The sequence below is a fragment of the Orussus abietinus genome, unplaced genomic scaffold (assembly GCF_000612105.2).
Source record: "Orussus abietinus isolate OABI.00-Male unplaced genomic scaffold, Oabi_2.0 scaffold4, whole genome shotgun sequence".
In the NCBI taxonomy this organism is placed as follows: Eukaryota; Metazoa; Arthropoda; class Insecta; order Hymenoptera; family Orussidae; genus Orussus; species Orussus abietinus.
In genome coordinates, this window is record NW_019396014.1 from 430,542 (window position 1) to 451,948 (window position 21,407).

Below are 21,407 nucleotides of genomic sequence, written 5' to 3' on the forward strand. Positions count from 1 at the left end.
TCCTCGTTAATCAGCACGGCATTAATCGAGTGCACCGATTATTGCACATGCATACGTATGTACACGTATTTACACGTATGTACACGGCAATGTACTCTGCAAAACCGCGTCGCGAGTCTCGTGCGCATCGTTTAATTCGGATGGAGGATTATTTATAATTAAGCGCACTGCCACACGGTAGATAGATATATCGCGTGTACATAAGACATATATAGCGTAGCTACGTGGCAGATAGTCGGTAGATAAGTATCTAGATACGAGTATATAAGGTACACATAGTAATCGCTAGGAGATAAGTATCTGGTACGACGTGTAGATACTTTTCTAATTCCAGGTACAAATTGAAATTGCAGTATCCGTATCTAGATATTTTTTAGCGTATCTTGTTATTACATATACTGAGACATAAGGTCATTTCGAGGCATGTATAATAAAGATTTAATAATGCAAAGAAGGACTTGTATGTGCGTATGATTTTTTTTTTTCATTCCCAGACACGGCATCGACTGGTGGTTATCACTTGTTTGTTAGAAAGTTAATTTCTAGAGTTTTACGGGTAATGATGAGTCGACGAGGAAGAAAAATTGATAAATAGATAGTAGCGCTGGTTGTGACGATTCGGGGTAATAACGATCGCGGGTGGAATTATCTTTTATTCGCGCCCTCCTTGGTAGACAATGATAAGAGCTTGATTACAGAATTTAACATTTATTTATGTCGTATAAACGTATCTGCGAATGGAGGGGGAGGCTTACCTCGTTCTTTGGTCGCGAAGATGGACGAGTGACTAGATGAACACCTCATTTCCTTCTCTTTTCTCTCGTGTTAATATTGCACTGAGCTCGGTTGCGAAACATTTGGCCGCTGCGTTACACTTATCCATACAAGTGTGTACATCAAATCCATACAAGTACGCGAAAGGTCAAGGACGTTCCCGTTGGACGACAGAGCTCGACTGACAGTCCGGCAAGGAGACGTCAATGCCTCATCTCTCTATTCTTTGACAAATTCGAAGGACATTTCGCCTAAGCGGATAACTTTAAGCAGTGATAACAGATCGGGAGGGGAACGATCGAATTAATATCCTGCCAGCTCGGCAAACGTGGAGTCCATCTCGTCGGCAAGGGACTTGTATCTGTCTTTGTTGATTCCGAGCTCGTCTGAAAAGGGAAGAGATTAAACGGATTGAAATTTGGAAAAATCCCTTCCCGTCGCGGAAATATATTTTCAGTCAGGCCTCAACAAACCTTCGAGCCTGTCAACCTCCTTTTGCAGTTTCTTCACGGTCTTCTCGGCGAACTCGGCCCTGGCCTCGGCTTCCTTCAGTTTGACGGTCAAGGTCTTCAGCTGACGTTTGAACTCCTCGACACGTTGGTTGGCCTGTTACAGATAACACTTATCAGCCTAACGAAGTCGCTTGCTTCTGACAAATGGTGGCAAGGTTGACGTTACCTTTTCCTCGGAGACCTCCAGGGACTTCAAACTGTTGCCGACGACCTTCAACTCCTCTTCCAGTTCCATGATTTTGCTGGAAAAAAAATTAATGGGAAAGGATGAATCGTGGCGGTCGAGAATTAATCCAGGATCTTCTGGGATCTCCTAAGAAAGGGGTGGATAACATTCTTTTGCTGTACGAAAATTGATACTCACGCCTCGCCAGACTTGACGCGATCTTCGGCTACCTCCAACTCGTCTTCAACAAAGGCCAGCTTGCGGGAGACTTCGTCGGATTTTCCGTCAGCGTCCTCGGCAAGGAGACGAGCCTCTTTCAGCTGGTTCGTCAATTGGTCCATCCTCTCCTCGTCCTGCTGGGCGCGGTTTTCCAACACTTTGCACATTCTGTAAATCCACCGTTACATTGAGAAATAATCAGGCGTTATCAGGGTCCAAATGAAACGGAACGCAATTTCACCGGCTAGATTCGTCGGCAGCCTGGGAAGCTTCGGTAAGTTTCGCGGATGCGGTGTTCAGACGTTCCTCGGAGCGCTCCAAGTCCTCTTCGATCAGCTGGACCTTCCTGTTCAAGGCGGCGACCTCGGACTCGGCCTGGAAAAAATCAATTTTATCATTCAAATTATGAAATTCCCCATAAAATCTTAAAAATCATAGACATAACCCGAGTAAAACTATATATCCTATTCAGGACTTCTAACTGCAGGCCTTAAATAGGCCTTATTTATAATACAAAGGGTAATTCCAACACAATGCTTGCAATTAAATTACATACAAGGTAGGAAGTAGAATATAAAGAGCACCAAAGGACTAAAAGATGTCAGGCAACGCAGGTTCAAAGTAAAGAGACATATTTCGACACGGAAAGTTCCATAAAAGTACACGGAATTGTTAAATTAAATTAAATAGGTAAAACGTGGCTGTTACACAAGGTCGAGTTGACCAAGGTCTTGGTCCAAGGTGGCGCGAAATGTACTTGGCGCGAGACTCAGCCGAGTCCTTTAAAGCTGAGGGGTGTCAAAAGGTTGAACCTACGTTGGTGAGGGATTTTTCGCGCTCTTCAAGGTCCTTGTTGGCCTGCTCGAGAGCTCCCTTGTTGGCCTGGAGGTCTCCCTCGACCTGGGTGAGCTTCTTCTGGAGGTCGCTGACCTCCTCAAGGACCTTATCGGCGCGCAGGTTTGCTTCTTTGGCCTGTCCTTCGCAGACATCAGCTTTATCCTGCGCGTTGTCCTTCTCAAGCTTCATCGCTTGCATTTTCTTCTTGATCGCGTCCATGGTGGCGGCCTTTTCCTTCTACCTTTCCTAGGGTAACCGACGAGTGCTCTGAAAAACATGTCTGTATTAACGCATGTCTCCATCTTCCCGGAAATACTCCCTGGCGTCTGTTTTTGCAGAATTTCCGAACGGACAATCTGCGAATTTCCATGCAGGGCCAAAGCGCAAGTCGTGGTGTATCCAACAATTTCTGGTATAAATGAAAACTGAGAGCTTCTGAAAACCATATCGCATAAATGGTGCTCGAAAACCTAGAAATATCGGGCCCGGAATTCCTATGAGGAGAATCAAGATGGCCGCCGCGGGAAGATGCAGCGAAAGAACGGTAGGTTCTGGCGGGATCTTTTTTTGGCTCTCGCCGATCGTTTTCGGCGGACTCGGGGTGTTCGCGGCGGTCCCTCTTAGTCGGCGTCCATGGAAATAGCATGGACGCCAGCGGGACTCTATAAATACGTTTCCGAGCTCGGTCGCCGAATAAACCGCGAGCGAGAAAACGGGAGGGCCGAGACTCTCTGACTCGCGAGATCGGGCTTTACTTAGACGTCAACGCCGACCGACATCCGATCTAACTGCTCTCGTTATTAATAGAACTGCGTTTTTCCGCCTACCGAAAACCGCGCGGCCCCAAATTTTCGATTTCCCTGGCGAACTCGAAGCGGCGCGAATTTTCGAATTTTCGAACTTTCGCACTTTCGCACTTCGTACCGCGCCCCGCGAGAACCGACGCGGTCGCCGCCATCTTTAATTCGTTCGATATGTCTTTCGCCATATACTTCCGCAATACAGATACTCAAATTGGCCTTCAACATGCCGCTTTAAAAGTGAAATACTCGTGAAAAGCTACGTTAAATTGGCTGGAATTTGGAGAAACAAAATATTCAGCATAGCAAAATTCTGGCTTCAGGTCAGAAAGCGAAATGGCATCTTAAACGCAAGGCATTAGGGTAGAAGGTAATCTCTCTTTTCAGTTTTGCATTTTTATCTAGGGGAGGGAAAAAATAAACACACCCATGCGCCGAGCATGCGACGCGCCTCGCCTTCATACATAAGTATCTCGGCTACCGCAGTCGCTCGCTGCGATTTCAACGGATTACTTACGACATGGCGAGATTTGTTACAAGCCCAAAATAAGCTCCGAAGCGTAAGCAGCGGTGTTAGAATTTGCGTGGGTCGGATCTCTCCTCCATAGACGGCGCTAACCTCGCTTCTGCAAGAACAATCATTCCAAAACTTGGTATCCGGTTGCAAAACGTCCGAAAAACCGTTAGAACTCTCTAAATCTAATACAAGCAAGATCCATATTGATTTTAAATCCTCCCGTGCAAGACTTCTTAGGTGTTCCTGTCAAAATCTCTTGTCCGATGGAGAACTCGCCCTAAGTGAATATCCGAAAACCCGGGAATTTCAAAATTCTGCACTTAATGGTTCTTCCCGAAGAACGAGAGATCGTGTCTCTCTCTCCAGCTGCCGAAATCGGTCTTTTTTTAGGGCAAGGTCTCCCCGCGCTATTTTCACGGACGGGTAGGCGGGAAGGTGGCGAAGAGGTCATAAACACTTGCGGGAAATCTCGCGCTGTAAAAATCTAGTAAATGTGGAAATAGCAAGATATCACTGGGGAGAATTTTGTAAAAAAGAGGCGTGGAAATCAAATAATAAATATATAATATAATATATACAAAATAAGAAATATCATGGAGAAAGTCGGCGCAACGGATTGTGGGAAATATCGCGCGGAGTTGTGGGAAATATCACGCGGCGAAGCTTGTAATTAATTCTGCCAGGATCAGCGAGATGCAGGCCAAAGGAAGACCCTCGGTATCAAAAAATTCAACGTCTCTCGGTGGACTTACCTATTCTCGGCGAGCGGAGAGTCGCGAGTGGAGTGAAGTCCCTCGGAGCGTCGGCCCTCGGCGGAGCTTCCGAACTCGCGGGTGGGGAACCCAAAAATGGCAAGGCGCCAATCGACGAAGCGCTCCGAAGCGCTTGCACCAACACCGAGAAGTCAAAGCTTTAAGGAGCCGACGAGATCACGAAAGCACGAAATGGAGCTCGAGCCGAGAGGGGGGTTCGATTTCATTTCGGCGAAATCCCGCGGTTCGACCTCCTCCCTGCAAATCGGCTTCCATATTGCGCCTCATCGGGAAGCAATCGAGTCCGCCATCTTGGATTTCCTTAAAAAATCCGACCGGGCGAAACGGTGTCTCGTGTAACAATTTGGAACGCGTAACAGGAAAGAGTCGGAAAAATGGGACCAGGTAAAGTGGGGCAAGCGTCTCCGGTCTAATTTTATCGCCCATTGACGCCTCCCTCGTGTTCCTACTGGGAAATTATTTCATTTGTTTACGGTGACGCGCGCGAGGCGACGCCGGGAATTCAAGATGGCCGCCGCTTCGCTCGAATCAATTTTTAATGTCGTCTCTTGTATCCGAGGTAACAAAATACATGGAAATGAACGCGTACAATGGTACACAGTGAATCTTGTTACAATGATGGATCCGTTATATGGACGATTGCCGAGTGATTTGCTCGTTGACAGAATCTTCGGAAGTGGAATGTGGACGTTACACGCTTCTAAGGAATGCTCCCTCGTTACCCCTTCCATGATCTCTTTAAAAAAACCTACGCTACGCTAGTAGATATTTACGAAATTCGCTAAGCTGAAAAAAGCTGCCTCATATCTAGTGACGTATTGACGTTTAAAGTTATTGCCAATGTCCCCAGTAAATCTTTACCTGAATCTTTAATTTTATTGCGCTTATTTATAATTACCGCTCCCCTGGAACACGTGGACTCTCCTTTGAGCGGGGGACAACGATACTTTGCATATCGAGTGTAATGATTAAGGCGTTGCTAAGGAAAGACATTTCATATACAATCACAATTACATAATGCTCTGTGTATTAAATTCAAATCGCCATCGAAAGCTTTCGGCAAGCCTAACTGACGAATTTTCGCGCAATAAACACTCGAGGTCGGGAAATAAAAAGTAAAAAACCGGAAGCATGGAAGCTTGAAAGCCCAAGGATAGCAACGGCGACAGTAAGAATAGAATTTAACAACCCGATTAAGTGGGTCCCCAAATTTTCGATGACTTCCCAACGTGAATCACGTATCTAAGAATGTCACTTAACGATCCTTCCAAATAATTCCCTTAAGAGAATTTCAACAATGCTTGAGAGAAGTCCTTTGTACGTTTCGAGATAGTAAAAAACTGCTTAGATCGAGCCGATTAACCTTATTTACAGGACTAATAGAGACGAGGGAAAGATTCCAACGAGATTTCGGGAAAAATCCGAATACTTAGCGTTTTACCGTCCGCGGGACGCGACTCGAAACTGGCTTATCGTTAGTCATAAAATTCATTATCGGAACTCGAGAAATCCTGTCGAAAATGTTAACTCAAAAAGAGACTATCAACTGCCCCCGAAGAACCCAAAATGCCGAAATTTCTTATTCCTACTTATACAGGACGATTCGGGAAGTATCATTGCACATTGGCAGTCGTATGGATTTTTTAAAAATAACATCGTGATTGTAATTTTCTCGAAATTTAGGCGTGACCTTTCGTTTCCCTCGGATCACTCTGTATACGGTTCTTCGGGGTAGGAAGTATCTTTCTTTTTTGCTCTTTTTACAGGATTTTTATATATTAACGAGTCCCCTCTTCTGGCCAACTTCGAGCACCGGTTTCTCGGTATATCGGGGTCGGTGCTTCCGGGATTCGATGATTCTCATTCTCACGAAATGACAGGCGACGTCGAAAAGTAATGGCAGCACGACGTGTCAATCCGAGCGTGATTTACGCTCCTCGGCTTGCGTTAATATCCGGCGAGGTCGGCGAACGTTTGATCCATCTCGTCGGCGATCGCTTTGTACTTACTGCGCTCGTTGATCAGCTCGTCTGCAACGAGAAAGTCAGGATGGAATGATTAGTAGATGGCACAGGGTAGATTACGTGTTATTGGGACAATAGTCGAATTATTAAGGGACACCTGACCCCACTCGCGGTTCGTTCATTCAAGGAATCGAGGAAAGAAATAGGAATCCCACCGAAAAGACCAAATGGCCGCAGGCGTCCAGTGTTCCACATGCTTATTTATAATAATCTCGCTTTAATTACAATGATACAGGTATATTTAATCCGTAGGTTGGGCCCGAACGTGATTGTGCGGTCCGCGTTATCGCTCGGCGAGGCGAATCCCGTGATTATCATATCCGGCGACGATGGAAAGACATTCTTTAGCCGACCAGCTCGGTGAAGGTGAGGTCCAGGTCGTCGCAGATGTACTTGTACTTCTCCTTCTCGTGGACCAGCTCGTCTGGAATTAAATCGAAATCTCGTGACAAAGCGCCGCCACCTCGCAATAAAGCCCGTACGAGCCATAAGCGTATTCGATATCCCTTATAAATCGTACAGTAAGTACAGATCCGGCTAAGATCATCTCTAATTTCATCTGATATCCAAAAGCGATATGAAGAATCGGTAACAATTTTTTCTTTTTTTTTTCTTCGCCCTAGATTTACCAAATTGTTCCAAATTCTACCACGTGGAGGCCCCTCTGCTCATGACTTTGTTTTAAATTCTATATCTCTCAATTTTTCTTTTTCTTAAAACGCCACTTTCATATCGCCTTAAGGCGCCGAAGAGGTCTCATTTATTGAATTTTTCTCCGAACTAGGTATACCAAATCGTTTCAAATTTCACCCTATAAATACGGAGACCTTAAGAAAGGTCCTGACACCTATGAAATTTCAATTTCTAAAAAAATCTTTAAACAAATTTTTGTTATAAAAGAAGAAATTTCATGGGTGTCGGGACCTTCCTTAGGATCTCCACGTTTGCGAGGTAAAGTGTAAAGCGATTCGGTAGATCGAGTTCGTTAAAAAGTTTCATTGAGTCCTCTGATGAGATTTTCACACCGCCTTAACGGATGTTCGACAAAATTTTAACGCGAAGAGCAGGTCTTGAATGAGCTCATCGTAGCCGGATCTTGAAGCGACCAGATGACAATTGCAGGAAAGTTCGGGTCGAGGAACCATGAAATAAGTCGGAGATATCCCCACGTGCAAGTCGTGTGCGAGTTCTTGTACGACTCGGATCCTTCTTTTCGTATCCTTCGTCGTAGATTGGTCGATTTTTTGGTCGATGTTGGGCCTAGGGCGAAATGGACGACCCGGCGATTCGCAGGGGGTTAAAAGCGAGGGTGTGATAACTTACGGAAGTTGGTTAGAGAGAGCAAGCTAAACGCAATAAAGGCACGTCGAAGCGTTATCAGGAGCTAGGCACTCTAGACCCCATAGAGCTCAAAGAATGCATTATCCAAGCCATCGCCGATTTCCTTGTACTTCTCCTTCTCGGCCACCATCTCATCTGCAAGGATTTTTCGAGATTACCGCATTACATCGAAGCGGGGATTCCCCAAGAGTACAAAAGACTTATTGATAATTACGCGCTCGCAATTTTATTCGCAGAAAAAAAAAAAAGAAAAAAAAAGAAAGAATGCGTACCAAAGAAATTGAAGAAGAAAATTACAAAACTAATGCGAACAGTCAAAATAAACAAACGGAAGGAAAATAAATGGGATTTTTACATAATTTAAAAGGAAAATTAATTTCTGCAAAAGTGGTACGTCTAAATTACTGGTACGAAGACTAAAAATACAGGAGAAATGAAATGAGGACAATCGACACCGTAGAGGCATGGGGGAGAAATTTAGAAAATTAACATAAAAATCTCCAGGGGAAAGGGGACCCGAAAACCCCGATAGTCTGGGGTTTTTGATAGTTAGTAGACAATAATCGAGCAATGTTGTACTTACTGGCGGCTGGGTAATTTCACACATTTCGGCGGAGCTTCATGCAGTTAACCACGACTCTCGTCGACAACAATCGGGCAGAGCGTGTTGTTAATGGGCTCTCGTGGTAAAAACGATTAACAGGAAACAACTCTCCGGGCGCACAAAAAGTGACTCTCTCGACTCGGTCGAAAACGAGACGAACGGAAAAAAAAAATGGACGACGCACGCATAATCGCATTGAAAATTAAAATATATATTATAAACAAATTTATAATAATAGCAATGTTGGTGTATAATTAATACAATAATATTAGTGTTATTATCGTTTCTCTCTCGATTAATATTAAGTAAATTAATGGGCTAAGGTGATAAATCAAAATTTCCGTCTCGAACGTCTTTTGCTTATCGTGGGTTTTCTTTTTTTATCCTTTCTTTCATATCTCTTTCCGGCGTAAAAATTAGGGCGTAACGTGTAGAGAACTGAGGATAGGAGATAATCGAAACGATACAACGGATAATTGGAGCGATAATAGTAATATTAATTAAAATTAATAGGACGTGGGATTGCATTGTGCCGATGAGCCCATGTCGGGATATTCTTTTTTTTTTCTTTTTTTTTCTCTTTCCTTGGGCTTAATTCCATTAAACACCGAGCGCGACTTTCTTCCTAAGCGCGGATCATCGCTCGACGCGACGCGCGAATTTTCGCCTCATCACGGCGGAAAAAAAAAATCCCTCCTCGAAAATTATCTACCTTTCCACTCCCCCCTGGAAAAATCGCCACAAGGGAGCCGCCACGCCTAACGATCGACGCACTCTCATGCACCTGTGATCCCTCCTTTCCTTCATGCCCAGGAAAAAAGGGGGAAGAAAAAAAAAAGAAAGTACACTTTTCAACATTCCGCCCGAAGATTGACGCGTCGCGGATTCGCGAACTCTGCGGCGCGTCAAACCCCGGCCAGGACATTTATTGCGAAAAAAACCGAAAAGACCAGGAAAAAAAAACCAAAATGGAAAAACAAAGAAAAGAAGGAAATTAATCGTGAAAGGCCAGTTTACGCGACGCGAGAAAAAGAGAGAGGGGGGGATTAATAAAAGAAAAGGTAAAAAAAGGGAAAAAAAAAAGAAAGAAGAGATTGGAATTTCGGGGCAGTGGTTGCTCTCGTTAAGGAAATGCAACGTTTCGGAGAGGGAGGGGGATTATGAATTTTGTGCAGCCAGCGATGTGCGCAGGGAATGTATATATATATATATAAACCGTATACTCCTAATTAGGCATATGTGTACACGCGTATGTATGCAATGTATGTATTCTAGATCGCATGAGATATTCCGCGAAGTTAACCGATCTGAGCACGTTCTCCTCGAATCGAGGTACGATTAGCCATGATAATTATCCGTATGGGGTACCTAATATATGTATATACAGGCACAGTCGGTGTGTGTTCGTGATTATCGCGTGTCTGAAAAGCGCGCAGCTCAACTGGGATGAGAAAATGAGGAATTTGCGAGAGCGACCCCCCTCCCCTTGATAACGTGGATAACGAGGGATAATCGCGATAACCCCGCGCGATAACGCCCCTCCTGCTGAGGGGGGTCCCCCCTCTCCTCTCGTGATAAGAACGATACGAAAGAGTGCCGATCGAGCCTTCCCACCTTTCCAATTTGCTAGCCCCTGTATAATTAAGGAATAGAGAAGGAATGTATGCGATCCAAGGTCTATATCACACGCGTCTAATGACGAATTTTCCACGACCCGCGATATCGTGATAAGAGAATACCTTTACCGTGCACTGTACCTATAAACGTGCGTCCAGAAGACCTGCAACCTCTCCGCGCAAGATGGCGGCGGCGCGCCAAATAACGCGACCCAATATCGGTGGATGGTGTTCTGAATTAATGCCCGATAACTCGCAAAAAGTCGCATTCGAGATAACCGTTTCGTCGCGATACACGGCAAGGTGAATATTCCGAGGGACGGCGGCATTGATGTCCGAATGCGTTTCCGCGAATCTCTTAAATTGTACGCGATGCGACGACGTCCAGAAACCGCCGCCATGTTGGGTGGCGAGGTCGCAGGTCTGCACGCGCCTCGATATATCGGAAGCTCGATCCTCACCGAACGCAAACTCCGGGGGGTAAAATGAAAATCCATCGCGAAAACGCGGAGATTAAAATTGATTCTCGTGCGTACGCGGTGGCACCGTACGAAAGGGATAAATGCACTTCCACGGCGCGGCTCGAGGGACCGCGGAACGCGTGAAACTCGCGGAGTACACCGGAAGATCGGGCGGCAGGTGGACACCTCCCGCGTGCGCGCGCATCCTCTAGGATGAATCCACGAGCATAGATCGGCGAGACCGACGAGAAAGAGTACAACATCCGCGGCGTCTCGTCCGGATCGGGGCCGCCGAGGTATGCAGAACGTGTCGGCGGAACGTTAACAGCAACAGCAGCAGCAACGGCAGCAGCGGCGCTCCACGCACGCGCGTTCCGAGAATTTCGACGCCGCGCGTCCTTCTCCTCGTACTTCGCGCCCTCGCCAACCCGACCTCGGCCATTTCCGGGGGTCGAGCTGGCGTCGGGACGAAGGTTCACGTCTCTCCTTCCTCCCCAGGACTTCGATTCGTAATTTCGTTCGCTCGTTTCCGCGCAATCGGCCGATGAATCGGCGATGTGGCGGCCTCGGCTCGGAGGCTGCGTCCGTCCATTAGGGTTAGGTCTGCACCGTGCGAGAGTATGAGAGAGAGAGAGAAAGAGAGACAGAGGCGGATAGATGGAGTGGAGGGAAGAAAATGAGAGAGAGAAAGAGAGAGAGTGAGACGGGGCGAGCGAGAGAGGGCGCGCGCGCAGCCGAAAGTGGGGTTATGTGTGTAATCCGCTCCGCAGCACGCTCTACATGTTCTGGATGTCATGCAGAGTAGCCTCCATCTCCTCCTGGAGCATTTTGTTTTTCTCTCTCTCGCTGACGAGGTCGTCTGCAAAGATCACTCGTTATTGTAAAACCACGCGACGTGCGCACACCCACACGTAAGCACACTCACACGCAGACACACACGCATAGGCGAGAGAGCGCGTTAACGGTGTCGCATGACACGAGCAAAATTAAACAAAAGTGAATAAAAATTAAAAGGCCTGGACTAGGAACAACAAAAAAAAAAAAGGAGAAAAATAAAAAGAAGATTACGGAGGAGTGGAACGAAGGCGCACACGGGGTGGCCGTTACACTCAGGGCAAAAACGACGAGATCCGCGCTCTTGGCCTTCGTTTTTCGAGAGTATGGCGGGCAGTTGTCGTTAAACGTTTCAAGTTACAATGGACAGAAGAAAAAGAGGTCCGAGGTCCCGAGACCTCGTTACCTCTCCGCCGTCTCGTCGCGATAAGTCTTCAGTAAACGAATACGTACCCTCGAGTCTGTCCACTTCCTTCTGTAACTTTTGCACCGACCTCTCGGCAAACTCGGCGCGCGCTTCAGCCTGTAAAATTGTAGAGAAAAATCGATCAATCCATGAATCAATCCCCAGAGTTAATTGCCATTGATCTCGGAACTAGGAATCCCCTGCGAGAACCATGTCTCGTTCGTCAAAATGAAAGCTAATTGTTGCGTTGAAATCGCTTGCATCTATGCAAGTACTCTCTAATGAGTTCTGAGATCAACGGCTTGTCCGACCAACCGGCAAGGCAATTAATATTCAACGGCAAGGCTAAAATGCACACTCATGCTACGTAATTATTACTCTGCCCATACTCCGCGTATTTTCTAAATTACAGAGACATCAATTACTAGTTAGTAGGCATAACTGTGACATTAAACACGTTTAACCACTCTGCTGGGTCGTACCTTAACGTTCGCACCCTGTCCCTCGAAGGATTTAAATGCCCCTCCGTGAGTTATACCTTATCTCTCTATTAAATCACTATGTACGGATAATTGCAAGGAAATAAAAATATATATATATANTATATATATATGAACGTTGAAGTTAGAAATTAAAATTCGCGAAGGCCGTGGCAAGCCGTAATCGCTCTTCCAGTCATTGACAAAAAGGAACGTAATCTTAATTTACATAAAAAAGAAAATAGTAAGTCGTCACCTATGCCATAATTCCGTGCAAAGCTGGAAGCAGCTTGTATCACGGGACAGTTAATTTAATCGCGGAGAGACAAAAGGAAAAACAGGAAATTGTCCTCGTGACAATCTGCATCGTCTTACCTCCTTCAATTGGCACTCCAGGATCTTCACCTGGCCCTTGAACGTCTCCTCCCTTTCTATCGCCTGGTGCGTGTGCGTGTGTTAGCAAAATTCAAACACAAGGAAAGAAAAACAAACAGCCGTTAGTGTACAAACGCTACATGCTGATATACAGGCAATTCGAGCCATTGCGAGGAAAAAAAAAAGGAAAATAAAGAAATGTCCTCATCCTCGCCAAGTATCCTCGAAAGGACGTTTTCTCTATCCTTTTTTTTTTTTCATTTTTTACACATGCCATCGAGGATGCTTGCGAGTACACCAAAGTATGTATGGGCAGGCCGGTTTAGGGTTTCCTTTTTCTATCGAGTTTAGTACGTCTAACCAACAAGCAAAGCTGATAAAAAAAGACAACAAAAAAAATAGAAACAGTACAGGCCACTCAGTATCAGACACTCTGACGAGATGTGTACCTCCTTTAGACGAGTAGTGAGGGTCTTAATTTGGTTCTTGTACTCCTCCTCACGTTGGTTGGCCTAAGTACATCACGCGAATGTCATTAAAGTTAAACTCACAGCCATCCGACGATTTATCCCGGAAATTAAATCTCTATCTCCCGTCTATCCGTAATTTCTTTTTTTTTTACTTTTTAAAGCGATTAACCTTTTCATCCGCGAGGACAAAATTCAATCTCCTTTCCTTTGTTACGCCGTTGCTTTCGATTTTCGCCGCGAGAAGTCGCGGCGATCGGCGACAAAAAGTTCCACTTTCGCGAGGACGTTAAAACATCGGCGGCCGATCAATCGACTGTTTTCCCGAGGCAATCTTCGATTATAAATATAAAAGTTGCAAATAGGATTTTACCTTCTCCTCGGACACCTCGAGGGACTTCAGGTTGTTGCCGACGACTCGCAGTTCCTCTTCCAGCTCGACGATCTTACTGAAAAATGGAAATGGAATCCATTAGAGGCTTCCGGAAGGATAAGCATCCCCGGCTCGATCGATACCGCGAAATTATCTCCACTTTTGTATTACCACTACTATGAAGGAAATCAACGTAACCGTTATAAAAAAAACAAACAAACAAACAATAAAACATACAAAAATTTACATAGAGCTTGTACAGCTATACCGAGCAGCTGGGATCTAATTAGTCTACGGGGTCATACCGTGGATAAGTACAAAAAAAAAATAAAGAAATTAAAAGCCATGCTCAATGTACTCACGCCTCGGAGAGTTCGGTCTTTTCCTCGGCGCGCTCAAGATCCTGCTCCATCATGACCAGCTTCCTGGCGACCTGCGGTCAACGGGCCATTCGAGTCATGCCAAAGCAAAAGGACAAACCAAAAATGTCAAGAAAAAAGTCGCATGGACATGCAGTACAGTTTGCGAGACAGGCAAATAAATCCAGAGGAATTAACTAATTAATTAACGGCAAAAACGGCGAAGCACGTCTGGTCTTCAGGGTGTCCCTCGGCTTCCTCCCCGTCCTATAGAAATGATCCTTGGACTCTTCAGGCGAGAAAAATAAAATAAAATAAAATAAATCTAATCAAACATCTCACGCACTCTAGAAACCATAAGTGGAGATTTCAACGCCTGGCGGTGATTCTACATCCAAAGGTAACGCCGCTATCAGCATAAATAAATCTAAAGTCTACAAGTTGATAGAGTATAAAATTCGAGATAATTCCTCGTTTCCATTAGATGTAGAACTCGATCGACTTAATCTACTATAAGCTGTTATCAGTGACTCGTTCGAGGAGCCCCAAAGTGCAGGTTCGAATTTTTTCTCTTCTGGAGTAGAAAATTCTAGGTGTTGCTTCTTTTTTTTAAATGGCCTGATTTTGGGGACCTGCATGGGGGGGTTCACTCGAACGAGGTTGGACATGCGAGATTACATCTGACGGACATGTACACGACAAGTTATCACTCCCTAGGGAAGGGGAACGATGCTTACGACTCTCCGGCTTCGGCGCGCTCTTCGGCTCGCTCCAGATCAGCCTCGACCATGGCCAACTTGCGGGCAACCTGTGTCAAGGACGATCACAATTTCCGTTTAAATTAATCGACGCCATTGGGAACGCTTCTCCACGTCTCTGATAACAGCAGGCGACGTTGAGAAAAGGACTCAGTCGGTCGGTGATACATATTTTTTTCGCAGAAAAAAAGAAGTAATAAAAAAAAAAATAAAGAAAAGCCGACTCGAAGTGACCCGAGGAAGATTAAACGGCGATTAATCATTGAACGAGACCCGAGTGGTCCACGTCGCTGTTATCGCGATTTTTATCATTTGCACCACATAGGCTCGCCGTTAACAAGCGTTAAATAATTTTCCTCGGCGCACTTTCGTCGGTACCGAGGAATGCAAATTTCGACACGCGCACATACGCACAACACGCATATTAAACACGAGTGCAAGAATACATTCGGCCGGCATCCGGCGATATTATGGAAACGTTTATCGGCGTTTCGCAAGCACTCGGCCCAGAAAAATTGCACAAAGGAACAGAGTTCCGCCCGATATCGCGGCGAATTGCGATTCAACGCGATGCAAGAGTCCGGTAAAATATGGAGATTGGCCAATGGTTGCGAACGCCGAGAAACAGCAAGCAGCGAGTTAATCCCGGGCACTCCAAAAAATGGTCCCTCGGAGAACAGGCGAATTTTGGCCTCCGGTTATATCAAATTCAAGGGGATGACGATTCCACGTCTTCAGGGAAGGGACCAGTTCTTGAAGAGCCGTTAGAATTTGGATGCACAGAGATGCACTCGGGAAAGGCTCGGATCCAAATCGGCAAACAGCGTCTAGAAATATTAGAACGTTAGGGGCACTGTAAAACAGGCATCAGGACTGAAAGTAAAATCAAGGGGATGACAAACAATCCGTTAATTCGTGTTAATTCGGTCAATGGATGACGAGCGCTCGGGTTGTTAATAAACGCAACACTCTGTAAACGCCGCTGACGAGGAGACTCGATTTTCTCCCGCGTTTTTATTTCATATTCCTGGCCCACCTGAAGGGAGAATTTCACCTTAACGCTTAACTCATCCCTGGATTAAAATTCCTCCCCTTTCGTTACAAATTCCGCCCGCAAATGTGATAAAAAAAATATATGTATATACACAGATATAAAAGAGATTCGATCACCCTGATTAGATATATTCCTACCCTTTTAGTCACATTTCTCCCGCGTTTCCCAATGATAAAAAAAGAAAGAAAAAATGCTAAAAAATCCCAAAACGTCCTATCCGCCACGCCCAAGTGTCGCATATCGTCAAAATCTACTCGCCTTAATTTTTTCGCACACAAGGAGTGCAAAAGCCACTGTTGATCGCGGATCACGAACACGTTTTACGGGATGGACGTTTGACCGTTTCCGGACTTCCCGGTCTCTATTAGGCTACCTCGTAACTTTTAACGTACAGGCGGGCTCAATTGAAAAGATATATGTATCTACATATGCACATATGTATATCGCAAGATTGTCACCGAAAATCGCGTGAACCGCCCGGAAAAAGAAACAAAAAAAAATCAGAAAATGTCATATAGTAACGCTTAAACCACCGCGCGACCAGGCGCGGCGCCAATAAATCTCCGAACAATCCTCTAACAACGTCCACCACGTCACATATAAGCATCACAGGGTCCCGCCTAAACAACAAGTGGCACAATTCGTTGGCTCGTCGCGTGAAAAGCAACGAAACTCAATTCTAACAAATCCTCCCTCAACATGTCCCCGTCGAGAAAGTCACTACCCTCCTCTAGGCCAGATTTTACTTTCCAACCTCAACCGACAAGCAAGACCGACCTCTCTCGTTCCCCCAAACCCATAAACCCTTCCGTTAGCCGGTTAATTAATTTAACGCCAACTCGCCCCCCATGGGAGCTCGTTAACGATTTAACGATTTAACGATCAGCTCTGCGCACTCGAGGTCGAACACTTTTCGCGATATCAGCGAATCGCGAAGCACAGCCCTCCGCTTCGGCACACGCACATACACAGAGAGAGAGGCCACGGATCGATCGATACTCAATATCGAGATCGAATTAAGACACACCACCCCGAACTCGGCCTCTTCGTCAACGCGAGATGCACTTCGACATTAATCTCAGATCTTTCCAAATTCAAACATCCCCCCGAGTGCCACTTCCACAAGGTGCACTTCGGGCGTACACACCCTGAAGAAAGTCGATCGATCGGATTAATTCCCGTAAATTGATCGCGCATTTTTACGACATTCCACGCGGGATCGATCGACAGATTCGGCTCGACCCTCGATATCGAGGTCGAATTAAGAGCCACGGTCCACTACCCCAAATACGGCGCCATCCTGAACGCGAGATGCACTTCGACATTCATTTCAGTTCTTTCCAAATTCAAGTACTCCCCCCACTTCCACAAGGTGCACTTCAGGGTGCACATCCTGAAGTGTGTCGATCGATCGGATTAATTCCCGCAAATTGATCGCGCATTTTCCCGATATCCCGGGTAAGTCGGCGGTGACCTGGACCCGACCTCGACAATCCTCGACCCCTTCTACGGGGTCAGGGTCTCGACGACCCCCCCGTCGAGGTGTACTTTCACCTGAACGAAGGTGGAGGCCACCGTTACCTCTCGGTAAGGTGGATTCCCACGACCTTCCCCGAGGAGGGGGGACCTGGGGGTCCTCTGGGTAAGCTCCCCATCGGCACAGCGAGACACACAGCGCGAGTTAGGGTTATATTAGGCACTTGTCAACTATCGACTAGGAACCATCGCTGCAGCCAGGCTCGATGGGGTTGGGTGCTCGAACCTCGTCGTACTTCTTGTCGGCCTCCTCGGCGAGGAACCTGGCCTCCTTCAGCTGGTTCTCCAGAGCGTCCATGCGCTCCTCGTCCGCCAGGCTGCGGTTCTCGAGAACCTTGCGGGCGCTTCGCACATGTTCAAGGGAAAGAGAGGATTAATCGGCGGGTAAAGTCGGGCGATAAACAAGAATAGTGACAAGCGTTGAATTCTGCTTCTGCATCGAGGTCGTCCAAGTCTCCTCTGCGTCGCTGCGACACCCTAGACACCTAGACGGAGTACACGAAGAACGTCGGATAATCGGACCAGGTGCCCTCTCCTCATTTCCGGCTCGACATGTTGGACAAATGACATCCTTTATCGCTCCCTAGTCTGCGGACAAATTTTCAAAACGAGTCTTTTGCACCGAAGAAGAAGAAGAAGAAATAAAAAAAGGAATTAATAAATAGATCAATCCGTCCTGGACCACGTGGGTCAATGCAGACCCAGGTGGCCTTGGAATTGGATCCCATGAGATCGGGCTAATATGTTCTTCGGTACTGTAGATCACTTCTAGCTTCATTTAAGCAATTACCCCCGGAAGGAATTTAAAAGAAAAATGATTTGTCCGTGGAGTTAGAGAATCACCCGATTTGGTTAAATAGTCTCAGCCAAGATGGAGGGGCTTCGAGAGGCCACGGGCACCTGGTACCGTTTTCTCGAGGAAGTCCTTGAAGGAGTCTCTTTGGACCCGGGGAACCCACCTCCTCGTACTTCTTGTCGGCCTCCTCGGCGATTAGCTTAGCCTGTGCGAGCTGCTGTTCCAGCAGGGAGACGCGGTCGTCCTCCATGTTGGTTCGGTTCTCGAGTGCCTTCCGTATCCTAGTGATTTTTTATTTAAGACTTGGACGGGGTTAGCGGGTCGATAGAGAGCAATAACTCCTTCCTGGGATTGCGGGGCGGCGAGGCTCGAATATAAATAAATAAATGAATAAATGAATAAGTGGAAAGAGAATTAAATCGACCATCTCCCCCGATCAGGATATACCGCGACTCGAATTCTTGATATATTTATTGAGCCACGAAATCGATCGATCCTAGAACTTCGATCGAGAGCGCGAAAATGAATAAATAAATAGAAATAAAATATAAAAAAAAACCTTTCCTCTCCCTCGACCAGGATATATCGCGACTCGAATTCTTGATATATTTATTGAGCCACCAAATCAACCGATTCCAGAACTTCGATCGAGAGCGTAAAATTGGGGTACGGACACTCCCAATCGGCAATAAAGATAAAAATAAAGGCGGGGCGAAATAAAGGCGATCGATAGCGCGCTTAATCCGTGAAATCAAGAAAGTCACATCCAGAGCGCGCCTTCTCTTCGGGCCGCGATAAATAAAAGCGGAAACGAGGGAAGAAATTGAAAAATCGTGGAAACACGATTCACACCCCCGCAATCCACCGGAGAAAGTACATTCTTTCGACGTTACACGGTTAAGTAACCTGTCGGGCGATAACTCCGAGAGAGAGAACTCGCCTCGAGGTTATCGCGACGACACCGACACAAGTTTCCATCGAAGTTACGGAACAGGAATGTCAGGAACCCTCGGCTGACCGGTTCGCTTTGAGGCTGCAAAAGTGCATCTCGGCGTGCACTCTAGACGAGGCTCGCTGCACCTTTCCAATTTTTTTCTTAATAAAGGGGACCGTCGATCGCAATTCTTTTTTCTTTCTCTCGAGATTACGAAGGAGAAATATTCAAAGTTCGCGCCAATCGACGCAACCGTTCCTATTTTCTCTCCTTATCGATCCTTTAACAAAAGGGATGCCCCGGCGGGATTTTTTTTCTCGAGAGCACGGAGGACGAGGGTCGAAATTTCGTGCCAACTTAGCCAGTAGAAACCGAGCAAAGGCTTCGATTTTCTCCCTAGAGTTGGCGCGATTTTCCACGGGAATTTCTTGCGTTGGCAACGTCCTCCGTTCCGTTACTCGTTACGGCGAAACCTGGCAAACCGTTTCCTGCAAAGATCCCAGGATTTGTACACCGGGGCCCGACTTCGAGACATTAAAATGCATTGGCGATTTCGACGGGTCCAACGCGATTTTCTTTTTTATCCCTCCCTATTATTTCCTTTTCCAGGGTATACTACGTGTAAACAAAATTACAGGGTCAGCCAGCGAGGAAGAAGACTCCACCGTAGTGGGGATGTGGTACTTAGTAGTTTGATTTGAGTCATCGTTCCAACGATCAAATAACTCCGGATGATGTAACGAGACCCTGACCAATTAGAGAGCAGTGCTGACCCTGGAGATCGGCGCCATCGACGGTGTTAGAGATGACGTCAAAAAAAAAAGGACTAAAGGAGTACAAAATAGGAAGAAACTAAAAACTCGAGTTTACGGCGGCCATTTAAAGATGGCGGCGCCCGCGAGCGGCCACGTGGTCGTCGATTCATGGATTAACGTCACCTGTCCCAAGGATCTCATTGAGTTCTAGGGAACGACCGATCGATCTCGAGACAGGTGAACGATCTAAATATTCCAGCGGAGGTGCAGGGTTAACTTGGCATCCAACCGAGACTCGATGGGCGAGCGTAGCTGCGGTTGCAACAGGTGAATCCCAACCTGTTGTGCAACGATTCACCAGCTCGCCTCCTGACATTCCATTCCGGCGAAGCAAACTTTCGTTATCCTTATGTTAACACCGGCGACAAAGGATCGCCCCGAGTTCCGAGTCTTCCCTCCAGAACGGCCAAATCTCGACCTCCACGGTTTCCTCCATTTTTACGACACTGCCATTGGGTCCAAATTTTGAACCCTTTGGATCCATAGTAATAAAGTGTAAAAACAATGACACTGCTAATTTTATACAATTAGGTGATTAAAGATACGCCAAAGTGCGAAAGAAAAATAGGAAATTGACTCTGGTATGAGTCACACCCAAATAAGGCATGAATCTTCGTCATGTTGAAATAATCTGGCGACGATCAACGACTACTCAAGAATTGGTATCGAGTTCCCGGATCTTGATATCCTCTTTTCCACGCTTTCAATTTTTTGTTCTTTTAAAGTAATGGAACTTATCGACAGATAATCGCACTATCTGACTGGAAGATAGTGGCCGAGATAAATGCAGCCACCTTGTGGGCGAATTCTTTTTTTTTCTTCTGGAGGGCTTTTCTCTCGGAACTCCGGGCGAACCCTTTTTTCGATTTTTCAGAAGGCAGATATTTCGGCAAATTACCGTTCGCTCTCATCTGCGGCTTGTGAGGCCTCTGCCAGTTTGGCAGTGGCAGTGGCGAGTCGTTCCTCCGACCTCTCGAGGTCTTCCTCCAGGAGTTGGATGCGTCGGTTGAGAGCCGCCACCTCGGACTCGGCCTGGAAGAAAAGAAAAATCGCTCCATGTATTCCATCGTTTGTTTAAATAAAATGAGAATGAAAAATGGGGGAGAAAAACATGAAAAAGAAAACCTCTCCTGCAACGATTGCGACAGATGATCTCCTGACAAACGATTCTATTACGCACTGAACTTCAATTGAACTCGATCATCGAGTGCCGAGCAATCTGATCAATTTTTTCTGTGAGTAATAATCTCGTTAACGCGATTCAACGAGGCGTTGCAATTCGCCAACGAGTTACTCGACGTCTCCGTTACAACTGTGTTTTACACTGCAATTATTCAATTATAGTCTTATACCCGTGTGGTTAAATAATCCTTATAACATATACGTAATGATGTTCTACGAGATATTTCAAAGTCAATGTACCTTGCTAATTTTGATACCACTGCCGGATGGAAAAATTAATTGGACAATTAATCCATGCAACCGATCATAAAATTTCAACATGTATCGATGCATTTGACTCGCTGGCAGGAGAGTGGCTGCCTTAAAATCCCGGAAGTACCCATGACGTACATCGT

The 21,407-nt window shown here is 46.1% G+C and overlaps 2 protein-coding genes across 17 annotated transcripts in view; both read right to left on the reverse strand.

Annotated features, from left to right (window-relative positions):
• Positions 1-635: 635 nt before the first annotated feature.
• On the reverse strand, positions 636-4,717 carry LOC105695634 (tropomyosin-1). Of its 3 annotated transcripts, XM_012417377.2 has the most exons (8): positions 4,578-4,619; positions 3,928-3,934; positions 2,488-2,775; positions 1,913-2,046; positions 1,651-1,839; positions 1,453-1,528; positions 1,248-1,380; positions 636-1,160 (listed from the first exon to the last, which is right to left on the reverse strand). In XM_012417377.2, exons 3-8 carry the CDS (start codon positions 2,725-2,727, stop codon positions 1,078-1,080), a joined length of 855 nt encoding a protein of 284 aa, XP_012272800.1. In that variant the 5' UTR covers positions 2,728-2,775; positions 3,928-3,934; positions 4,578-4,619; the 3' UTR covers positions 636-1,077. The 3 variants fall into 3 exon arrangements, with proteins under 3 accessions (XP_012272800.1, XP_012272799.1, XP_012272801.1); XM_012417376.2 differs by lacking the exon at positions 3,928-3,934 and having other exon boundaries at positions 4,578-4,717; XM_012417378.2 differs by lacking the exons at positions 3,928-3,934; positions 4,578-4,619 and adding an exon at positions 3,826-3,909.
• Positions 4,718-6,802: 2,085 nt separating this feature from the next.
• Positions 6,803-21,407, reverse strand: part of LOC105695549 (tropomyosin) — a 28,247-nt gene continuing 13,642 nt past the window's right edge. For 3 of the 14 annotated variants that reach the window (XR_002762415.1, XR_002762410.1, XR_002762418.1), the window contains 8 exons: positions 20,729-20,862; positions 17,512-17,629; positions 14,675-14,745; positions 13,579-13,654; positions 13,188-13,250; positions 11,932-12,001; positions 7,946-11,503; positions 6,803-7,046 (listed from right to left, as the gene is read on the reverse strand). Coding sequence is in view for 3 of the 14 variants with exons in the window: in XM_012417181.1 (XP_012272604.1) it covers positions 6,967-7,046; positions 11,932-12,001; positions 13,188-13,250; positions 13,579-13,654; positions 14,675-14,745; positions 17,512-17,629; positions 20,729-20,862 (612 nt within the window). In the remaining 11 variants the exon portion in view is untranslated. Of the gene's footprint in view, positions 7,047-7,945; positions 11,504-11,931; positions 12,002-12,738; positions 12,802-13,187; positions 13,251-13,578; positions 13,655-13,940; positions 14,012-14,674; positions 14,746-17,511; positions 17,630-18,244; positions 18,363-20,728; positions 20,863-21,407 lie in introns of all 14 variants that reach the window. The other 11 variants (XR_002762417.1, XR_002762414.1, XR_002762420.1 and 8 more) reach the window with 6 other exon arrangements.